Source organism: Cavia porcellus, unplaced genomic scaffold (genome assembly GCF_034190915.1).
Source record: "Cavia porcellus strain 051 isolate PalLab524CR breed Dunkin Hartley unplaced genomic scaffold, mCavPor4.1 scaffold_1, whole genome shotgun sequence".
Classification (NCBI taxonomy): domain Eukaryota; kingdom Metazoa; phylum Chordata; class Mammalia; order Rodentia; family Caviidae; genus Cavia; species Cavia porcellus.
Window position 1 is genome coordinate 85957496 of NW_026947484.1, and position 19648 is coordinate 85977143.

At 35.4% G+C, this 19648-nt stretch overlaps 2 protein-coding genes across 28 annotated transcripts in view; one reads left to right on the forward strand and one right to left on the reverse strand.

Annotated features, from left to right (window-relative positions):
• Ptprd (protein tyrosine phosphatase receptor type D) overlaps positions 1–16057 on the reverse strand; it is a 2079748-nt gene extending 2063691 nt beyond the window's left edge. For 14 of the 27 annotated variants that reach the window (XM_063251087.1, XM_063251083.1, XM_063251074.1 and 11 more), the window contains exon 1: positions 15630–15931. The gene's annotated coding sequence lies outside the window, so the exon portion shown is untranslated. Of the gene's footprint in view, positions 1–15629; positions 15933–15952 lie in introns of those variants that run through there. The other 13 variants (XM_063251136.1, XM_063251128.1, XM_063251102.1 and 10 more) reach the window with 4 other exon arrangements.
• The window catches only part of LOC111757496 (spidroin-2-like), a 95865-nt gene continuing 85090 nt past the window's right edge, over positions 8874–19648 (forward strand). Inside the window, exons 1-2 of the mRNA XM_063246328.1 lie at positions 8874–8998; positions 15944–16633. Of these exons, the coding sequence (XP_063102398.1) occupies positions 8874–8998; positions 15944–16633 (815 nt within the window). The remainder of the gene's footprint in view (positions 8999–15943; positions 16634–19648) is intronic.

Sequence of the window (19648 nt, forward strand, 5' to 3'; positions counted from 1 at the left end):
GATAATTGGATAGACTATAAGGTAATTAACCTTAAAGATATTCAAATTATTTACATTTACTATTAGAATAACATTTGGTTGTACTGCAGAAGTATGATATAAAATGCAGTAGATGAGATATATCACCTGTAGTACAGACCAAGTCTTGGGTAATAGATGTAATTTTCCCAAGTACATCAACTCAAACAAGAAAAACCTATGAATGTTTTTAAAAAGGCTGCTTTAAACAGAGTAAAAAAAAACTATCCTCTTATGATGATGATAAAGGAATCCTGTTAGAGTACATTTCAGTCTTTGATTTATTTTTCTGCATATATATATATATATATATATATATATATATATATGGTGAGACTTCAAGGATTGCTATGGAAAATACTTCATTATTAAGAGTACATATAATAAGACTAAAAAGGGATACAGAAAAAACTTTTCTCCAAAATGTTCCTTTTTTTCCTTTACTTTTTCAAAATTGTTTAATATATGCCAGCGCAAGTTATCTTCTTCTATCTTTTAATAATATTTGATTTGATTTTTGTGTACCCAAAGCCAATTTGTAACAAGCCATGCTTTGAATAAACATACTCTGAGCAACAGCAGGGTTATCTTCAAATGAATTAACTGAATTTATGTAACGTTTCACCATTCAACTCCAGAAAGAAAAACTGACATTTTATTGACACTGAAATTCTAAAACAAATTTCATGTTACAGGATATGTACCACATTTTATTAACATTGAAATTCCAAAGAAACAGAAGTCAATACTGGCTTTTAAATAATATTTATTATGAAGCTTTTTAAGTAATTAAAGTAGTTCATTATAGATTAGAAAATAGTTTTAATTAAAGTATTCTGCAGTTCAACATCTGGTTTTATAATGTTACTGCAATAGTAAGCAAAGATTTTAACTTACACCAGAAGTGCCAGATTTATGAATATTGACTGTAATTAGAAAAATTAATAGAAAAATTCAGGATTAATTGAAATTATTAAACTATTTTCTCTTGCATTATTTACAGCTAGAATGTTGGCAAGAAGCATTTTGTCTAATAAGAAATTCTCTTAAATTAAGAATAAAACATGGCTTTCACTGAATATTAGGTATTTTTGGGGGGTTGCTATATGCTTTTAGAGTATTTTGATTTTCTGGGAAATTTTACATTTTTCCTGGGGAAATCATAAGTGCTAATGCATTCCTAATGAATGGGGGTGGTGTGGATATAGGCATTAGTTGCCCTCATGAAATCTACCAATAGGATTCATTAGAAACCAACATAGTCTTCTCAGACTAGAAACTGCAGATACAGCGACAGGAAAGCCATACACTGAAGTTTGGGTACCAAAATTTACCAATAACAGAGAAAATATTTGACTATAAAATATAAATTCTATAAATCTTTGATTTCATCTTACATATTTTATTCCATAATAAAGATACAATGTGTTTTTATTGTAAGGACTGTACATTTTGTATTCTCCAGTTCAAAGTTGTTCCTTCAATAAAGAGAGTTGATGTAGTGCCATAATTTAAATAAAAAAATAAAAATGCTCATGACTTCTGCTTGGTAGTCACTATCAGAGTAAAAAACAGATTCAGCAAAATTTAAAGGAAATGATGGTGAAGCAACCTTCTTTTAGAATGTTTTCTTTAGGTGATTATGTTTGAAAAGTAAATGAAAATTATACACAATGCTAATCATAGTTTTTATACAGAGAAATGGATTCTACATTAGGTTGCTTAGATTCTAAATTGACCTGAATGCCTTTATAACAGAAAAACTAACCATAGAAATGTAATGTTCAACATCAGTGAGCTTTTCTACTTTTTTAGTAAATGTTTTGAAAAATATATAAATATAACACATAATCATATTTATATATCTCAATGAAAATAATATCAAACAAGAACATCACAGATTTTTAAAAGTACTGTTTCAAACAAAATATATGACTATATTAATGAAATTTTTACTGAGTGGCCCTCTCTATAGTACCTTATATTTTTTATGTAGTTACGTGTATATCAAATAACAGTCCAAGGATTGCTGGATGAAACTCACCACTACAAAAGTATAACACAGATGACCTAAAGGGGCTCTAGAATATACACAGATATTGCAAACCAGAATATAAATAATAAAATGTCTAAGCTAGTTATTCTTGATTCAAAGAGTACAGGAGAATATTTAGCATAGGATATAATGAGGCAGAAAGAAAACATTACTTACTACAATTTTTGTTAAGAAAAGGAATAAACAAAGTGGAGAATATTATATCTTTCAATATCTTATTTTTGTTTGATTTGATTTGGTTTAGTTTTTTCAGGTAACTCCCAGAAGTTGGAAATAGCTTAATAATGGAAAATTTGCCTAGCATGCACAAGGAGCTAGACTTTATCCCAAGCAATGCAAAAACAAGAGACTTACCAACTCACACATTTTAGATCTGTAACTACTCAAATATGGATTCAATTCCCCAGCTTTCTATACAGCTAGTTATATCCAAGGGACTAGGTTCATCCAAACTGAATTGAAACTTCCTTGGCAAGGAAATCAGATTCATCCAAATATATTTTTCTTGATTTTCCATTTATAAATCAAATTTGACACTGCAGATGTGGCCCAATCCACGTATAATGGCTGAGCAATAACATATCATAAACTGGGGCCATGAACATCCTCTAAAATAATATCATCACAATGAACCACTAATCTTAAGACTGATAAATCAGAAAAATAATTTTATTTTCTCTGTTTCTTTGGTGGTATTTAATGGATATAAAAATATTCAATCTGTAAACTCATTTATACAATGATCAGTACTGAATATTTAAATTGCAATTATTTATCTCTCTACTGATGTAGGTTTTCAGGCATATTATATGACCTACCAAATCTATTTCTTTTTTGATATTAATTAATTACCCTAATATATGACTCCCAAAGTAAAAGATCAAGCCTTAAATTTTTTAGACTGCTACTTTATGATAAAAAAGAAAAACAAACAAACAACTGTTTTCTAAGGCAAGTACTGTAATTGCTTTATCTTTTAAAAAAGCCTCTATCTTGTATTTTTGTTAAGTTTTCATCAATGATGGAAGAGGTAGATTCTTAATTCTTCTAATCAGAACACTTCAACCTTTCCAGTCCTTCAGTCTCAACAGAATCAATAATCATAAGTTCTAGCTTTCCACAGAAAGAATCAGACATCCTAGTATTGTGAATTCTTAATATAATAGGCATATTTTACTATAGGTTATATCAACAATTCCATAGCCATACATTATCTTTGATTTGTAGCTACACAATAAAAGTCCATGCAATATATTTAAAAATCATCTTGAAAAAGAATTGGATATGGTGACTATACAACCTCCTTTTATGAGGTGCATTCTATAGTACCTACAATAATAAAATTCAAAGTTAATCACCTAAAAGATCAATGATTTGTATAAACTAACTGTGCAAATAAGTTTCCTTTAAAATCATTTTTATTTGGTAATTCTACAAAAGAAATGGTCAAATGTTACATGAGTACCCGGTAAGTTTTGTGGAAATTCTATCAAAGCTATATTGAAAAAAACATCATTTCATATTCTATTTTTCTTTACAATCTGCAACATTCTCTGCAAAACAAATTTCACGTTACAGGATATGTATCACAAGCCTGGAAAGGGATCCAAATGCCTAAGATTGATGACAGTAACTACATATGTGCCATACTCAACAGATGTTGCATTCACATCGCCAACAACAAAGACCTGGAGCTCAGCCAAGCTGTAAGTAGCAAAGTGTGTGTCTGTGAAGACCAGACTATGGTAAGAAACCCACACAGTTCCAGGATGGGGAGCCAAAGGAGGCTGACCACTTCAGAGCTGACAGAGAAAACGTAATGTAAAATTTTGCTAGAGATCACCATTCGACATGGCAGAAGCTGGCTGCTGCTGGGAGACAACCAAACACTGATCAATTTGTTGTTCCGAAATAATGTAATAGGTGGCTAATTTTTAGCAAAGCGACAAAACAAAAAGAGGTCCCTCAAAAGCTGGACTAGATCACAGGTCAGCCATTGACTAAAAAAATATTCATACATGATATTCTGCAGTCAGACTCAAAATTAGTATCTAAAGGATGTAGACATTCTGTATTGTAAACTCTTGGTATTGCCTCTTCAAATAGAAAAAAAATGCAGTTATAAATCATAGGTATTATTATTTTAATAAGAAGCTACCTAAATTATTTAACCTAATTTGAAAGTATTTGCCTGACCTTATTATTAACTTCTATGGGAAAAGCAAGCAATAGAGATAAAAAGATTGTTTGTAATCTAAATAATGAAGATCCCTTCCTATCATGTCAATATTGTGTATTTTAGCATTGCTCTCCAAGCAATTAGAAATCACTTAGCTTTTAGAGAATGATCCTATTTGGTTTTCTTTCTTTTGAAAAATGTCTTTAGGACAGAGAAAATAAATGAAGTAAATGAGAGGCAAATCAGGCAGTAACAAGCCAGGTAAGATTTGGTACGACTGTGACATAAAGTTATGGCCATACAAAAATATTTAACATTTGTCTTAAAAAGGCTTAACAGAGCTTAGTTAACAGTAAGTATCAATTTTTATAATAGCACTTCTCTAAATATGGATGGTGCCAAAAATCTGGTGATATAACCTATATTTCAAAGGAACTACCATCTCTTGGGGTTGTAAATGTTGGTGTTTTCAAATAACTAACTGAACTGAACTATCTGCCTGCCTGTAGAGCTTTAATTCACAATTTTACTATATATATTTATACACTCATATGTGCATATATATCTATGTAATTTCATAACTAATGAAGTCATAAAGGAAGGAAAGAAGGCAGGCAGGCAGTCACAGGCAGGACAAACAGAATGGACAGACTCTGGACCTGAAGGTTATAACTTATTTTTTTCATAAATACAAAAGAGTGAACTTACTGCCAATATTTTAAACATTCTAATGCTTCTGTGTTTTACCTTTTTGACCAATGCTCCTGCTTCAAGCTCTTTAGTGACAGAAAAGCAAACTCTATCTCAAGACAAGGAATTTAACAGTTTAGCAGTTCTATAAAGATCTCTAGTACACAGGTTTACATCATAAAACTGCCTGCTTTAGCACATTTTAGACTTCATTCTAATTTGTTATTGAAAATTTGTTGACTTTTCTTAACTACAAAACCTTAGGCAAGGAAGGAGAAGCCTCACAGGAAAAAAGATAATCCAATTATATTTGTCCTCTACTTGTTTATTATTAATCTTTCATACTTGCAAGGTAAAGGTCTGAAGTTTCCCAAATACAAACAAGACATTAGTTTCTTATGTTTTATGTTTTAGCTTTCCATTTTTTAAAAAATTTTAACCTTTTTATTCTTAAATAGTTTTGTATCTTTCCTAAAAAAAAAAACCCCACAATTTCATGTATGTGTTTTGACTCATAGTATTAGTAAAACTAATAACTTGATGAGTGCATCATATCTACGAGGAAAGATGTAACTCAATACATTAAATAGAAGAAAGAAAAATTTTTTTCATTTAACTTCTGAAAATTTTATAGAACATCCTCAATATCTGTTTTATCTTTCCAGGATTTGGACATCAGATTTCATTGTATATTAGAAAACAAATATTTATAGAGGATGATTTTATTCAATTATTTTTTGAGATAGCGTTACTTTACATCCATGTAATCTATAGATTAAGTCATGAATTATGTTCTAATACATGTTTTTAAATTTGTTTTGTGTCCAATAAGCAGTGTTCCTATTCTTTAAAAACAGTAATCGACATATGACAAAAGTAATGAAGATATTAAGTGAAATAAACTTGCAAAAAAGTTTAATCTAATGCAATCCAGTAACACAATATATGATAGTCAGTATAAAAAGTAAGCAATTTACACAAAGTACTATAATTAAAATGATTCTCGTAGGACTAATGTTTAGTTTTCTTTCTCTTATACATTACTATGATCAGCATCTCTGTTTATTTTGCATCAGTTAGTACGACAATCTCGTTTCACTATCATGAGGGATAGATATTAAAATACACTGAGTTGTAGTCACTAGCAGAGGTGACACTTTGACTCTAAATGTCACTCCTTACTACATCAGGATGTAAGATTTTCAACCTTTCTAATTCTATTCTGTCTCCCTCTTATGGAAGGAGAACTGACTCAAAACTGATTATCTATTGGTCACAGACAGCATGGGTAGCAAGATACTTAAAGATCTTTAAGTATCCAGCATAAAATCTGTGACCAAGAAACCACAACCACCTAAGTATCGGAGTGGCAGGAACCACTTTGATCAATCTCTTGAGAGAGGGATGTGACCTTAGGGGCCACCACTGGTGAAAGTGGAGAGCTACAGTATGTAACTGATTCTCTTTTTTTTAAGAGTCAAAAAGTGTCACCAAAACACTTGCATTACTCTTACATACTCACGTTTGGCATGAGATAGCCTTAGTTAAGTGTTTTTTGATGTGATTCACTTCTGCTTCTTTATTCGATAGAGAGGGACTTTAATAATCTCTGTTCTTCTTCACTCACATGAATAAATTATACACTTAAAAATAACTTGCTTATTTCAATTGAAAGAAATTTTATTATAAAAATAGGTGTAGAATCCTTCCCACTTTCTACTTCTGATATATAGAATCTATGCAACTGTGGCATTCCTTCTATGGCTTAATGTACACTTGGAAAAATATGATATAAATCTTAGAAATTATTTCTTACACAATTTTAATACAACAGCATGGTTTAAAATATGGAATGACTATGTGCTTAACTTGCTCGATCTTTTTTGCCTCTTTAAATGTTAGTTTCTTCATCTATAAAATAAAGGGTTTTATCAAACTCACAAGATTGATACGCAGATAAATAATATATGTAAAGCACTTAAAATAGTGGCATGAATTAAGGAATTAGTAAATATTAACTGTTAACATCATCTTTTGTCTGAAGGTTTATCCATAGCTCATGATAAAGTATTATGAGAAAATATTTTTCAAGAACTCAAGAAGAATATCAGATCATAAGTGGTCCTGAATCCATCTGTGATTTGAAAATAAAAACCTTACAATTGCTTCCCTCATAAATAGTGATGGATTATTTATGAAATGTGGGTTATTATAGTGATGAAAAAGATAAATGAGATGTAAAGAAACTACCTAATATAAATAATATAACCTATTCTTAAATCAATAATATATTTTTATATTTTCTAAGACTAACACAAAAATCTCTGCATGTCTGAAGTGTCAGGTATTCAAGGAAAGTCAAACTAGGTAGGAGAGGGGAACTGGTAGAAGAAACATAAATAGAAAGAGATAGGATTGTTGTACAATGGCATGAACCTTCTGATTACTTCTGACCTAGCCTTTTGCCTTGGTTCATTACTGAGCAGACATAAGATTTCAGATCAAAATAGTCTTAGATACTGCCTGCAAGTCCTTTTACTAAAATTGACTCTCTATATCTGCGTATCCATATTGATAATATACTGTTATGTTAAGAACTGATGTGTACTTAGCAAAACCAATGTATTTTAGCAAATATTAATGTATCTCAGCAAATACATAATTTGTGTTAATAAACAATAGCGTGTTTCTAAAGCAGAAAGAGTTGGTCAAAAAACAGGAAAGCATTGAGCCCACAAAAAATTGAAAAGGAAGAACGCTTTCCTGCAAGTCAGGGAAATGAGAGAATAAAGTACTAAATTCAATCATTGAAAGCCCATCATTCTACCACAAGAAAGCCCTCGTGTTTCCAACCTCACAGGTATGAACAATTAGGCTAAGTCACGTTTCAGAGGGCTGACCACATGGGTTTCATAGGAGAGAAGAAATACAGCTCATGTGTGACACAGGATGAACCCAGCCACTTGCAGAAGGAGCCGCTGATATGCTTACAACCACTGGCACAAGAAATGGCCCTTTGAAATAAGACCCATCAATAAATATTAATGAAAACTAGTTGGATATTGGAGATTACAATGGAAAGTTAGAAAATGGAGGGAAAGGAGAGGGAAGGAATGAAACAATGAATTAAGATGTGTTATATACATGTACCAACTCCATACAAGGGATGCAAACATTATATACTGCAAACAAGTGTTAAAAATAAATTTAAGAGGTTAGATAGAGAGATAGATACTGTGATACTGGAATTTCAAGCCAGAGGTTTGTCCATGCTAGACAAGCTGTCTACCATTAAACTACATTCCCCAAAAGTTTGCTTGCTTGTCTATTTAAAATGTAAAACGTTACACACTCTGGGCATCATTTTTTAAAAGTTATACAGACTTTTTTAGAGGAATCAAATAGGAAACAATGGAAATTTTAGTCAAAATACTTCCATCATTTCTTTAAGAGAAATCAAGAAAAGCATTAAGGGTAATTTACTAAATTCAGAGATGTCTAATGATTCCAGTACACTTTTAAAAATGTAAATTATATTTTTCTTTTCTTTTTGGTTGTTTGTTCCAAAATAAATATTACAAAGCCCCACATACAAATCTCTCTTACATGCTTCAAATTGCATATAATTTCCTCATTTTCGTTTCTGAGAGTCCCATAGCATTTTTGTTGTAATGTTTTGGTTACAGACAAAGACAATAACAAGTCTTGACTGTAACTTGTATCTTGCTATTTGGAAATCCATACAGGACATTGAAAGGTAAATTTAAACTGCTATGAGTTTTGGCGATTTATTTAAGCGTTTGTTGCGCCATGTCGATAGAAGGGCAGAACGGTAAATGTTTCCTGTTCTTTAATGCCACTCTGGAAGTCTGGAAACTGGAATGTACAGGAGAAATTGGCACTGGAGTACTCCACTTGTCAAGATAAAGTATGCCGACCAATGCCGGTGGAGGGGGCCACAGCCTGCACCTGCTACATGAGCAGCAGATTCTACTTCTGTTTCTAGGAGACATGTCCTGCCTGAGGATGACAGTGAATGAGAGGAAAAGGGAACAGTATGTAGCTGGAAGTTTTTCTGAGGCCTAAAGGGAAATATTCTATAGGGAGATTCCATTTTTTCTATTAAATCAAAACATTTGTGATCATGTGGATATATTTCATAAAACATAGGATTGTCACAATTTGGGTAGTTTTACATTGTTAGCATGAGTATTTTACTTAGTATTTCTTGATACATAACAGACTCAATACATATTTGGGGACCAAATTTATATGTGTTATGTTACAAAATTCAATAGTAAATTTGACTTCACTATATATACAGAGAGAGAGTGTGTGAGAGAGACAGAGAGACAGACAGACAGACAGAGGGAGAGAGATACAAAGAAAGAGACAGAGAAAGATAAAAAGGATACAATTTCCAGTAGTAATGTATAATGTGTTTATAATATCTAAATTATTGCCTGATTTTAATTTCTGTAACATATTAGGGAATTTATACAGATCATGAGTTTCACGGCTATAGTGTGGAGAACTGGAAACCTAAGCCAGTGAAAGTGACAGAGAGACTTTTCTGTGAATCTCACGACTGTTATCCCAAGGTAAAAAAGACATATTTCTTATTGTGAGAAATATCTCTGAGAAGAAGAAAAATTGAAATGTTGTCTTTAGGATACAATCAGTAAGTTTCTGCTCACTCTATCTGCTCCCCTATCCACCACTGAGTCAAAATTCTGACCTTCATTATAAAGATTCCAGGTCACTGTATTAGAACAGTGTCAGGGATGCTATCTTTGTTGACGTTTCTCTCCCCTTCTAAATAAAATTCTTAGCTAAGTGGTCCAGCCTGGGTCAGGTTTAGAAACAGTAAGCGCTTCATTGCTCTTGATTTGGGTGGTGGTGAGTGGCTTTTGTTGCTGTTGGTTTTGTCTCCTCTTTAGAGTTTCATATTTTAACCTTTTCTGGATCTGGATCTGAACTATAAGATTTAGGTTATTTTCTTTGTGATGGAAAATGGCTCTATTCAAGGCCTTTCTCCTCAAGTATCCAGGGTCTCCTACCCAGAAAAGGAAATGGAATTATTCCTATGATCCAAGTCCCAGAACACACACTGTTTATTGCTAAAAAGAAGCAGGTACACACCTGGCTTTGTTAACGAAAGTTTTAGAAGAATTCACTTTGTAATGCAAACTAAATTTGGAAAGTATAACCAGCGATAGTTTTTAACAACTATAATTCAGTGGTCACAATGCAATAAATGAAATGGCCACAATGCAATAAATGAATTAGTCATTACTTGAATATTTGCAAAATTAATAAATATTTCAAAAGTTTGCTAAATGTACATTTAATTATAATAGATTTATTGTTCTCTTTCAGAGTATTGTTAGATAGTATCACACATGCACCAGATCACAGAAGTCAACCCAGTTAAAATTACATACATAGAATTTAAGATAACTTTAATCTCAAATTAAAGGTAAAAATGATGCATTTGTTCTTTTCCTTATCACCTACTGTAAGTAAATGTGTATTAAATATAGAGAAAACATTTTCATTTTATTGTAACTTTAAAAGTATTTAATTATTATAATATGCCATTTAAGATCTACATGAATTTATGAGGTGTAAGTTCATGGTGATATGATAAATTATTGAACTTCAGTTGGGTTAATGAACCAATCAGAGATAGATCTCATATATCACACACACATTGAAACATTTTTTTTTTAGTATTTAATTACTATATACAGCTTCCTGAAATCATTGAGCACACCAGTTCACTAAGATCCATCTTTAACAGATATCTTGAAATGTATACATATGCACATGTACACATATGGATGCACACAACATTAATAGCACACATGTCTATATTTAATCACTTATATTCATTATATTTTCATTCTTTTTTTTTTCTTTTAGTATCGGAGACCAAACTCATGACCTCACACCTGCCAGGCAGGCGCTTACCCCACTAAGCCAAATCCCTGGCCCTCTTCATTATATTTCCAAGTGAGAAAATATGTATAGTATGATCTACTAGGAACCAGTGATCTAAAATACATATTTTATAGAGAAATATAGGTCTACTGGTGACAATACAAGCATTTTATCACAGAAAGGACTGGCTGATTTTTCTCAAAGGGAGAAATGGTTCAAATTTTATCAGTTATGTACTATTAATTGTACTGAGAACAAATTCTTGGTTTCTTTAAGAAAGAAAACTTTTGAAATTAACTTTCATTCTGTTTTCATTTCCTAAAATTAGATTTTTTTAGAAAAAACATACACTGTGTTCTATATCATCAAGGCAATTATTTTATTGATAATGTACTAACAGGTTTAGAAAGCATAGTCTTTATGTTTACCTGACACAGAATATTCTTTAATACAACCAAATTGGTATTAAAAATCTCTGTAAAAATGACAGAATGATCTTAGAATTGTATTTTTTCATATCTGAAGTTCTCCATTTCCCCTTTAAAATGAAAAAGATGAAATAATTTCTATTGTGGTTCCCTCTAACTTTACATTTTGAAACATGTACAAATGTGAACTCAAAAGTGTGTATTTATCATAACGTGATATCATCAAATATCGTACATGTAGAAATAAAGGCTCTTCCCCTCTTATTTATAGGAAGGCCAAAGGCAGTAAGCATTCACTTTTATTTTTATGTTCTTATACTCTTATGTTATTGAGTAACAACATTCAAAAATGTTTATCCACGTAATATCCTCTTGACAGCTGGAAAAATAGATGCTTCAGAGGAGCTTCACAGTCCACTTAATCCTACAATATACATCCCCCTTTCCAAACACAATCCAAATAAAAAACTCAGTCCACATAATAATGGCCAGGTACTATTTACATGGCTTCAAGAAATTCCCCTAAACCCTCCTGTCAAATAAGATGCTAGTCTCCAACTCCTATATAGATGTTCATATTGTCACAGAATAACTTGACAATTTGCTACATGGTAGTATCAATTATACTGACTTGTTTAATAATATTTGGAAATTAGAAGTATCTCGAATAGCTAGGTTAATGTCTTCATTTGACGGAGGAGAAAACCTAGCCCAGCTAAATCTCATGAGTCACACAATGGACAGTAACAATGAGAGGCAAACTCAAAACCCTTTTTCTACAATCATCTCAGTGTACACTTAGGGGTTATTGTTATTTGTTTTTTATTCTTTGTTTATTTTTCTTCAAAGTATTTTGAAAGAATTTAAATAGCTTGTAGCAGTTAAATTCTTCATTGTCTGATTGTAGCACTGAAAATTTATTCTTTATTTGATGCCAAACTACTTTTGAAAAGACCTAACTACAATCCAGTAGTTGTAAAGAAATTACAGTTAAATATATAAGGAGATAAATAAGTTGAAATGACATTCAATTTAAGATAAAATTCATTAATTTTCACCATAACTTTTTAATTAAATGTCTTCATCTCATCATTTCCATTGTTAAAAGTTTATTAAATTACATATAGGTGCACATCTAAAACACATTACTAAAATCAAGGTATTTTTTCCAACCAATAGAGAAAAGTTACAGTAAGTTACTTCTTGTATTAAGTGTGAGATGTGGATGGATATATGGATAAACTGATGAATGCATGAGTGAATATAAACACAGATACTGATTTTAATATTACAATTTTGAAAATCACTTATTTCAGAAATTTCTAAAATAATAAGTAGGTAAATTTTAAGCATGTAGGATACATTTCAGGTCACCATATATGATGAGTTTCACATCATGTATTGTTGAATTGCCATATAAAATCTGTTGATTTAACATCTTCTATCATAATGATTTTAGATAAAATGAAATATCAAAATTTACATTAATGACACTTCTCTATCCACAAAACAATTTATACCAATTGGTGCCACAATTATGTGCTCTATTATCCATTCCTTAAAGTGTAGCATAGTGTGCAGATAATTCTTTGATAACTAGCAATGCTTTAGCCATTAGACTTTACATCACTGGAACAAAATTTCATTTGTACCTATACAACTCTATCTGCAGGCATTTGGGTTCTTTCACTGTACTTGTTAAACACAGTGAAGATACACTGTGATTTGCATGCAGGGAAAAACTAAGTTTCACCAAGAGTTCAACCTTCCAATATTACATGTAATTAACTTTGTTTTACTTTCTAAATTAAGTGTCTTAAGTAAATGGTTATCATATGCAGAGCTCCATAAAATATAGAACCATGTGCTCTACAAAATTATCTTTAGGTTGCTATAGTTACAGGAGTTGACTTGTAAATTTTATGCTAATATTAAAAAGAAAAAGCAAGTGTGCTTGCCTTCACCAACTGCAACTGTAAGCAAATGCAGGTACACAGCACTTTATTAGTTAGAACTCCTTTAGTAAGCACACGTTATAGGAATTAATCATTCATTCCCTGCAGACTGCTTATGTATTTCATCGGGCCATTATCTGATCTGAATAACAAGAACAATTGCATAATAAGACAGATTTCTGCTGACACTGGCAACTTTCTTCTTTCAACTTCAAAGTTGCAACTCCTTCTGTGGAATACAGAAAGTTGGTAGCAAAAAAATTACCAATTTAATCACTTCATCTGGATTTGACTTTTTATATAACACTGTATTAACAGTGATCAAATAGGTGTTTAGGGTTTACTAGAAGAGTCTTCATCCAGCTATCTTGCCTAGCAATATGACATAATTACAACAGAGACAGAATGTGTGTCAGGTTATTTTTTAATGTTAATTATAATTATTTGCTTTCAGAAATTCAAACACGATGAAACATTTTTCCTGTCTTTTCTTATTGTGGGTAAATATATTCTGTACTAAAATAAATACAATACAGTGTTTCAACTACTCTTAAACTGGACTACTATGAACAATGTTTCCTTCATTTTTCAATTTTTTTTTCTAATATCCTTATCCTGTGTGAAACCTGAGGTCACAAATGGATAGAGGTCACATGTTATAATCAAAATCTCATCATCCTAGGACCTTATTTAAGATAAATGAATTTCCTTTTTAATCAATAATAGATATGGCAGCCAAGGACAGTAATACCTCTAAAAAAATCATTTGGATAAGACATAAAGTCATTTTCAAGAAACAATAATATATCTTTCCCAAATGATTTCTTTCCTGTCAACAAATTCATCAGCAGTCCTATTGTCCAATTACATCACTCTAAAAACTTATGTCCCAAGCTATTTAAGGCTTTAAACTTAATCATAATTCTAAAAGACTTGCCCATTTTAGTTATTATTCATTTTTTTTACTCTTACAATTTTTAAAAACAATGCTCAATGAACCCAGCTGCTTTATACATGAGATAATACACAGATAAAAAATATTCAACTTGCCATTATCAAAAATTAAAAACAAGAAGGTCTTTAGTTATTATTTGAAAAATAAGCTTTTTGAAAAGAACTTCTCTGTGAGATCAGCAGTTGTAATTTGTAGTCAGGTTTACAACTTTTACTCGGTTTTGAAACAAAAAATTAAAAGTTAAAAATAAATCAAAGTTTTTCTAATCACCATTCTACACTTGTCAGTGTAAGTGCTATTGTGTCAAGTAACTTTGAAATTGTTACAAATCAGTTTCATTTTACCTATATAGCAATTTCTACTGTACCTACTGTAACAATGCAATAAGAATTAGATTCAGAATCCATTTGGCAGTGATAAAGAGAAAAAAATGCTGAAATGTTATTGATTCTTTGTGCAAACAAACTGACTCAACTATATTTTTCCTGACATAACACAAAGGTTTTATTTAGATATTACAAAAAAACTAGCAATCATTAAACTACATATCTTATTTTTAAAGGTATATAGTTAACCCTTGCATAGAGGAAGGAAGATTGTCCTGGCTTCACCGAAATGCTGCAGCCACTGACTTGGTGATATTAGCCCCAAGAGAATTATCGCCTGCAAAAGTTTTGCTGCAGAGATATTAGACTTCCGAGACACCTTAAACCTGTCACCGGTCACTGAGCCTCTGTCACAGTTTATAACCTGCTGTGTTGAAGTCACAGCCTTAGCTCTGTCCTTTAGGAAGCATTTCCACATTCCCTCTCCAATGCAGTCAAAGTCTTCAAGGAGGCTAGTTGTATGATTACCTCACAGAACTACTGTATGTTACCACCGGCACGAGGAAATCTCAACGGGATTTTCATCTGGTCCTTCAAATCATCTTCCCTGGCTTTCCTTGACCCATTTTTTAAAGTGTTCTTCAAAACCAAAGATGAGACAAGCAGCCAACTGAAGTCAAAGGAGGGTAGAAGTTGGGCTGGATTAGGGTTAGGGGTTGAAGGTGGCCAGGGAAGTGAGCATTAGGGTCAGGATTCTCAAGCTTTCTCTAAGTAACAGACCTTACATCTTAGAATCAACCTATGTTTTCACAACCCAGACTTCCAACAGCCTTTGAACAATAAGTGCTTGAAAATCGGATTCCCAGGAAGGCTCCCTGTACAGAAGTCTCCTAAGTCCTCCTCCTCAAACAAACAAAAGCAAAAAATGCTTAGCAAACCACTTCTCACATAGGAGCTACTTAAGTTATATAAGTCAAGTTTCGCCCTAGTCAAAGGAGCAAACTGTCCACACCACCGGGGAGACAGCGTTCAGCACACACCTCACTTTGGAGACAAGAACAGAAGCACAGTTTACTTACTAAGGCAGCCGCTCCATTCCTCCTCGGAAACCCTGAGGAGTCTTCTCTTTTCTCTCCTACCAGTCAAACAGAGAACTGTCTTTCTATTCCACACAGGCCCAGAATAAACTGGAAAAAAAAATTTAAAGGAGAAGATAGCACATGCCCAGCAGCCTGGCAGGGTTTGGCTGGGTGGGATGCTTCCCTGGGCTGCTGATTGTTTCAAAAGTGGGATCTTCTTTTTTCTGGCTGGAGGAGGCGACCGCAGACATACACACACACAAAGCCAGGGGGGCGCCCGAAAGCTCGCGTGGGTCCTGCAAATTATTCTGAAGGCAAAGTACCTGCTCTCGCCCCGCCGAGGCCGCCGTCAGCGCGGCACGGGGAGGAGGCCGGGAGGAGGAGCGCAGGCCGGGCTGGGCGGGCCGGGCCGGGCCGGGCCGGGCTGGGCGGGCGGGGGTGTCTGGGGCGCGCGGCCGGGCGGGAGCGGGGCCGGGCCGGGCCGGGAGCAGGCTGCGGCTGGCGCGGGAGCCTCCGCGGGGACTCGCCCTGCCGCGCTGGCTCCTCGCTGGCTCGCTCGCTCGCTCGCACGCACGGCTCGCACCCGGGCGCCAGCTGCAGCCCCCGGCCGCACGCACTCACCTGCATTTCCTTAACGAGCCACTTGATGGCTGCGGGCGCGGCGAGGGCGGCGGCGGGGTGGGAGCGCGGGCCGGGCCGGGCCGGACCGGGCCGGGAGCGGGGACGGCGCCGAGCACCTCCAGCTACCCCGGCGCCCGCCGTCCTCCCACCGCGACCCCGGGCTGGGCGCGGCGCCAGGGCTCCGAGCGAGCCAGCTCCGCGCGGGGCGAGCTGAGCGGAGGAGCGCGCCGGGCGCGGGCTACCCCGGGCCACTTGACCCTCAGAGGACGCGTGCAGGTGTGGACCCCGGGCGCGCCTGTCCGGGCGTCCCTGAGCCTGCCATTGGTGATTTTCTATGCAGGCAGGCTCTGGGTCAGGGCTAAGAGGCGTGGAGGGTTTAAAAGGTAAGGGGCAGAGATTTAATTCGCAATGCAACTGCTGGTTATGAAGCGCCCACTCGGGCGAGGGGTGAGAAAGGGAGCAGGGGTTGCTGGCTGGCGCGGGAAGGTGCTTGAGCTCGGGAACTGGACGGAGGTAGTCTTCATTTGGGGCGCGTGGCAGTTTGGCTGGGCGTGAGGGAGACAGGGCTTTGCAAAGGTGCTTGGTTGTTACGGGAAAAACCTGTGAGAGAGTTGCCGGGAAGCAGCCTTGTTACTGGGAGGACAGGACATGGACAGCTGCAAGAGAGAAAGGGCTCCTCCACACCTCCTAGTGAGGCAGCGTGTACGAGAAGCGCAGCAGAGGGTTATTATTATAGTCTTGGGGATCAAGAAGACAGGAACTAAAGCCCTTAACCCCTCTTAGCCAAGTATAAACGGGAACTGAGCTGGAGGGAGAGCGTGAACAGGGTGGGAGAAACGCAGTAGCAAGCTTTTACCACTTTACCATCATTTATGTCTGATCAGAGCACACAGCTTTGGGCAAGGAATGCTGTGTCTCCTGCTAAGGAGAGAGCAGCGTCCCACGTTGATACTTAGAAAGCCAAGGTAATTATCCTGTTGGTAATCTGAACAGGATCCTAGGTCCCCTCTGGTCAAAGGTGGTGTAAGCACTCCGGAGGGAAACATCTACTTCCTGTATGTTCATGATGTGATAACAGAAATGTCACCTTCTCCCAAAAAGAAATAAAGCTTAATATAGGTGATATCCCCCCGCCTTTTTTTTTTTTTCCCTGCCTGTTCCCGTGCTTGCTGCATCCCCTTTGCTGTTCAGAAGGGACCTGGACCCTTCTGAACCCATCCTTTCCCAGGCTCCCTACAGCTTCCCTACAGCCCCCAAGCTCATGCATCCAAGAAAGTTCACAGGCACAAAACATTTAAGGTGCTCTTGGAGATAATAGCACCTAGCCGGGGAGGACACATACCTTGCGCACGTATGTGGGCATATGTTCAGTTCATCTCTGTAATTATACAAAGCACTTCTCCCTCTCCTGCTGTCGTCTGCCCAAGATGATGACTAATTATGATCCCCTCTCCTTACCTCCCCTTCCTCCCTCCTTCTTGCTCTCTACACCATCAAATACCACTCACTACTGTCTCCGTTCCTTCCTGTTAGTGTTCAATAATGGTTTTACATGAACTTTCTGTTAGGTAGCCGCTGACTACCAACAGGGAGTTGGCGCTGACTGGTAGGAGGGCTGCCGGGGCTCAGTGATACTGCTTGTTTCCTGTCATCAGCTCTCATTGCATACGCTGCTGTTCTTATTGCCAAATGGCAGCGCAAATGATCTCCTCTCTTGCTATTTATAATAATATATTCACCCTCCCCATGGAAACATATAATTAATAATAAAAGAAATAATGCATCTTGAAATCATGGGATGAGCAGATGGATGCTGATGCAGGGCGTCAGTCACCTTTTCTGTTGTCACTGCTGCAAAGAAAACGTGGACACTTTTCCATTTTTGCTGCTGCTCCTGATGGGTTAAGCAAGCATTTGGCCCCTTTAGTGTGTTCTCTTCTCCATCCTTCCCTTGACAATAGTTTGTGTATTTTAAATAAAGATTTCATTCTGCCAACCCGCAGGAAGCTTTTAACAAGATGCAGCTGAGCGTGTCGATATCTTATATCTTTTTACTGCTGTATGGGGGTGTTCTGAACTTGAAACTCATCTCCACTTCAGCTTAATGCTGGCATCTTGCAGAGACAGTGTTCCCTGGGGCTGATTTACTCTGGCTTTCATGCAACTGTTCTTTGGTGCCCTCAGGAAAAACATAGGGCTTTGAAAGCAATGACAGGATGTTATACCCTACCCTCTTCCTGCTGTACCCCATTCCACGTAGTACCACCCTGGGTGTTAATTGTGATCATCTTACTGTAAAGACTGTATTATTGATTACCCTCCTGAGAACTGGATTGAGATATCTGTTAAGGTGATTCCACCAAGTTGGAAGAGTTAAAGAGAATTGCCTGATCTAACCACCTATCTATTCCTCCTATAATATTAGGGTTGGTTTCTTCTTCAATCAAAAGGAAGGTTGACATGTGCTCTTTAAGTTATTGTTTTAGATTTTACTTTGAAATTTCAGTAACCTCTTTAAATTGCTTATTAGTGAACCATGGGTTTCAAACAACCATAATAAATGTGCTATAAAAATAAACACAAAGAGGAAAGTGCAAAGTAACATGATCCTGAATATGAGTATCTTTTAGAATTTCCTTTATTTCACCACATTTAATCATTTTCAGAAATTCATTTAGCTTTGTTAAATTTAGACTTGTGATTGATTTTAGCAGCATCCTGCTGTATGTACTCTCTAGATTTACATTTGTACTTTGGATTTTTGAGGAAAATAACTACATTCATTCTTGTCTGCATTTTAAGATTAGCGTTTTCCAAATAATAATTTCCTATTCCCGTATATTGTTTAAATATTTAACTAGTATCATGCAAAAACTTCCTAGTTGCACAGTGTTCCATATTGTGGAATTGAAAAAAATGAGAAAGAATCAAATAATGGTCTTAAGGAACGTATGAAGAACAAAGCTATTGACAGAGAGACAATGATATAAGAAGGGGTTCCCATGCCCGAGGCAGGGGCGAGTTTGATGTCTAAACATAATAGTCTTCCTTGGTCCATGAAATTCATGTTTCTGGTTTTAGTCAATCATGGTTAACCACAATCTTAAAATATCAAATATATGTCTTGATTCTTTCAAAAAAGAGATCATTCACAACATTGCAGGATACTGTTAAAAATTATTCTATTAATTTTTTGTTGGGCCTAACATAAATTAGAGGCTGTATATAGGAAAGATGTATATTATATTCGCATGCACAGGTGAGGAATCACTTTCTTCTGAGGAAAAGATAGACTGCGGTGGTAGTCTCACACAGTTTGCCGCCTTTATTTTTGTTTTTATGCTTTTATCTGCAAAAATAGTGTATGCATAATTGTTCTCCCCTATCTCCAGTTTTCT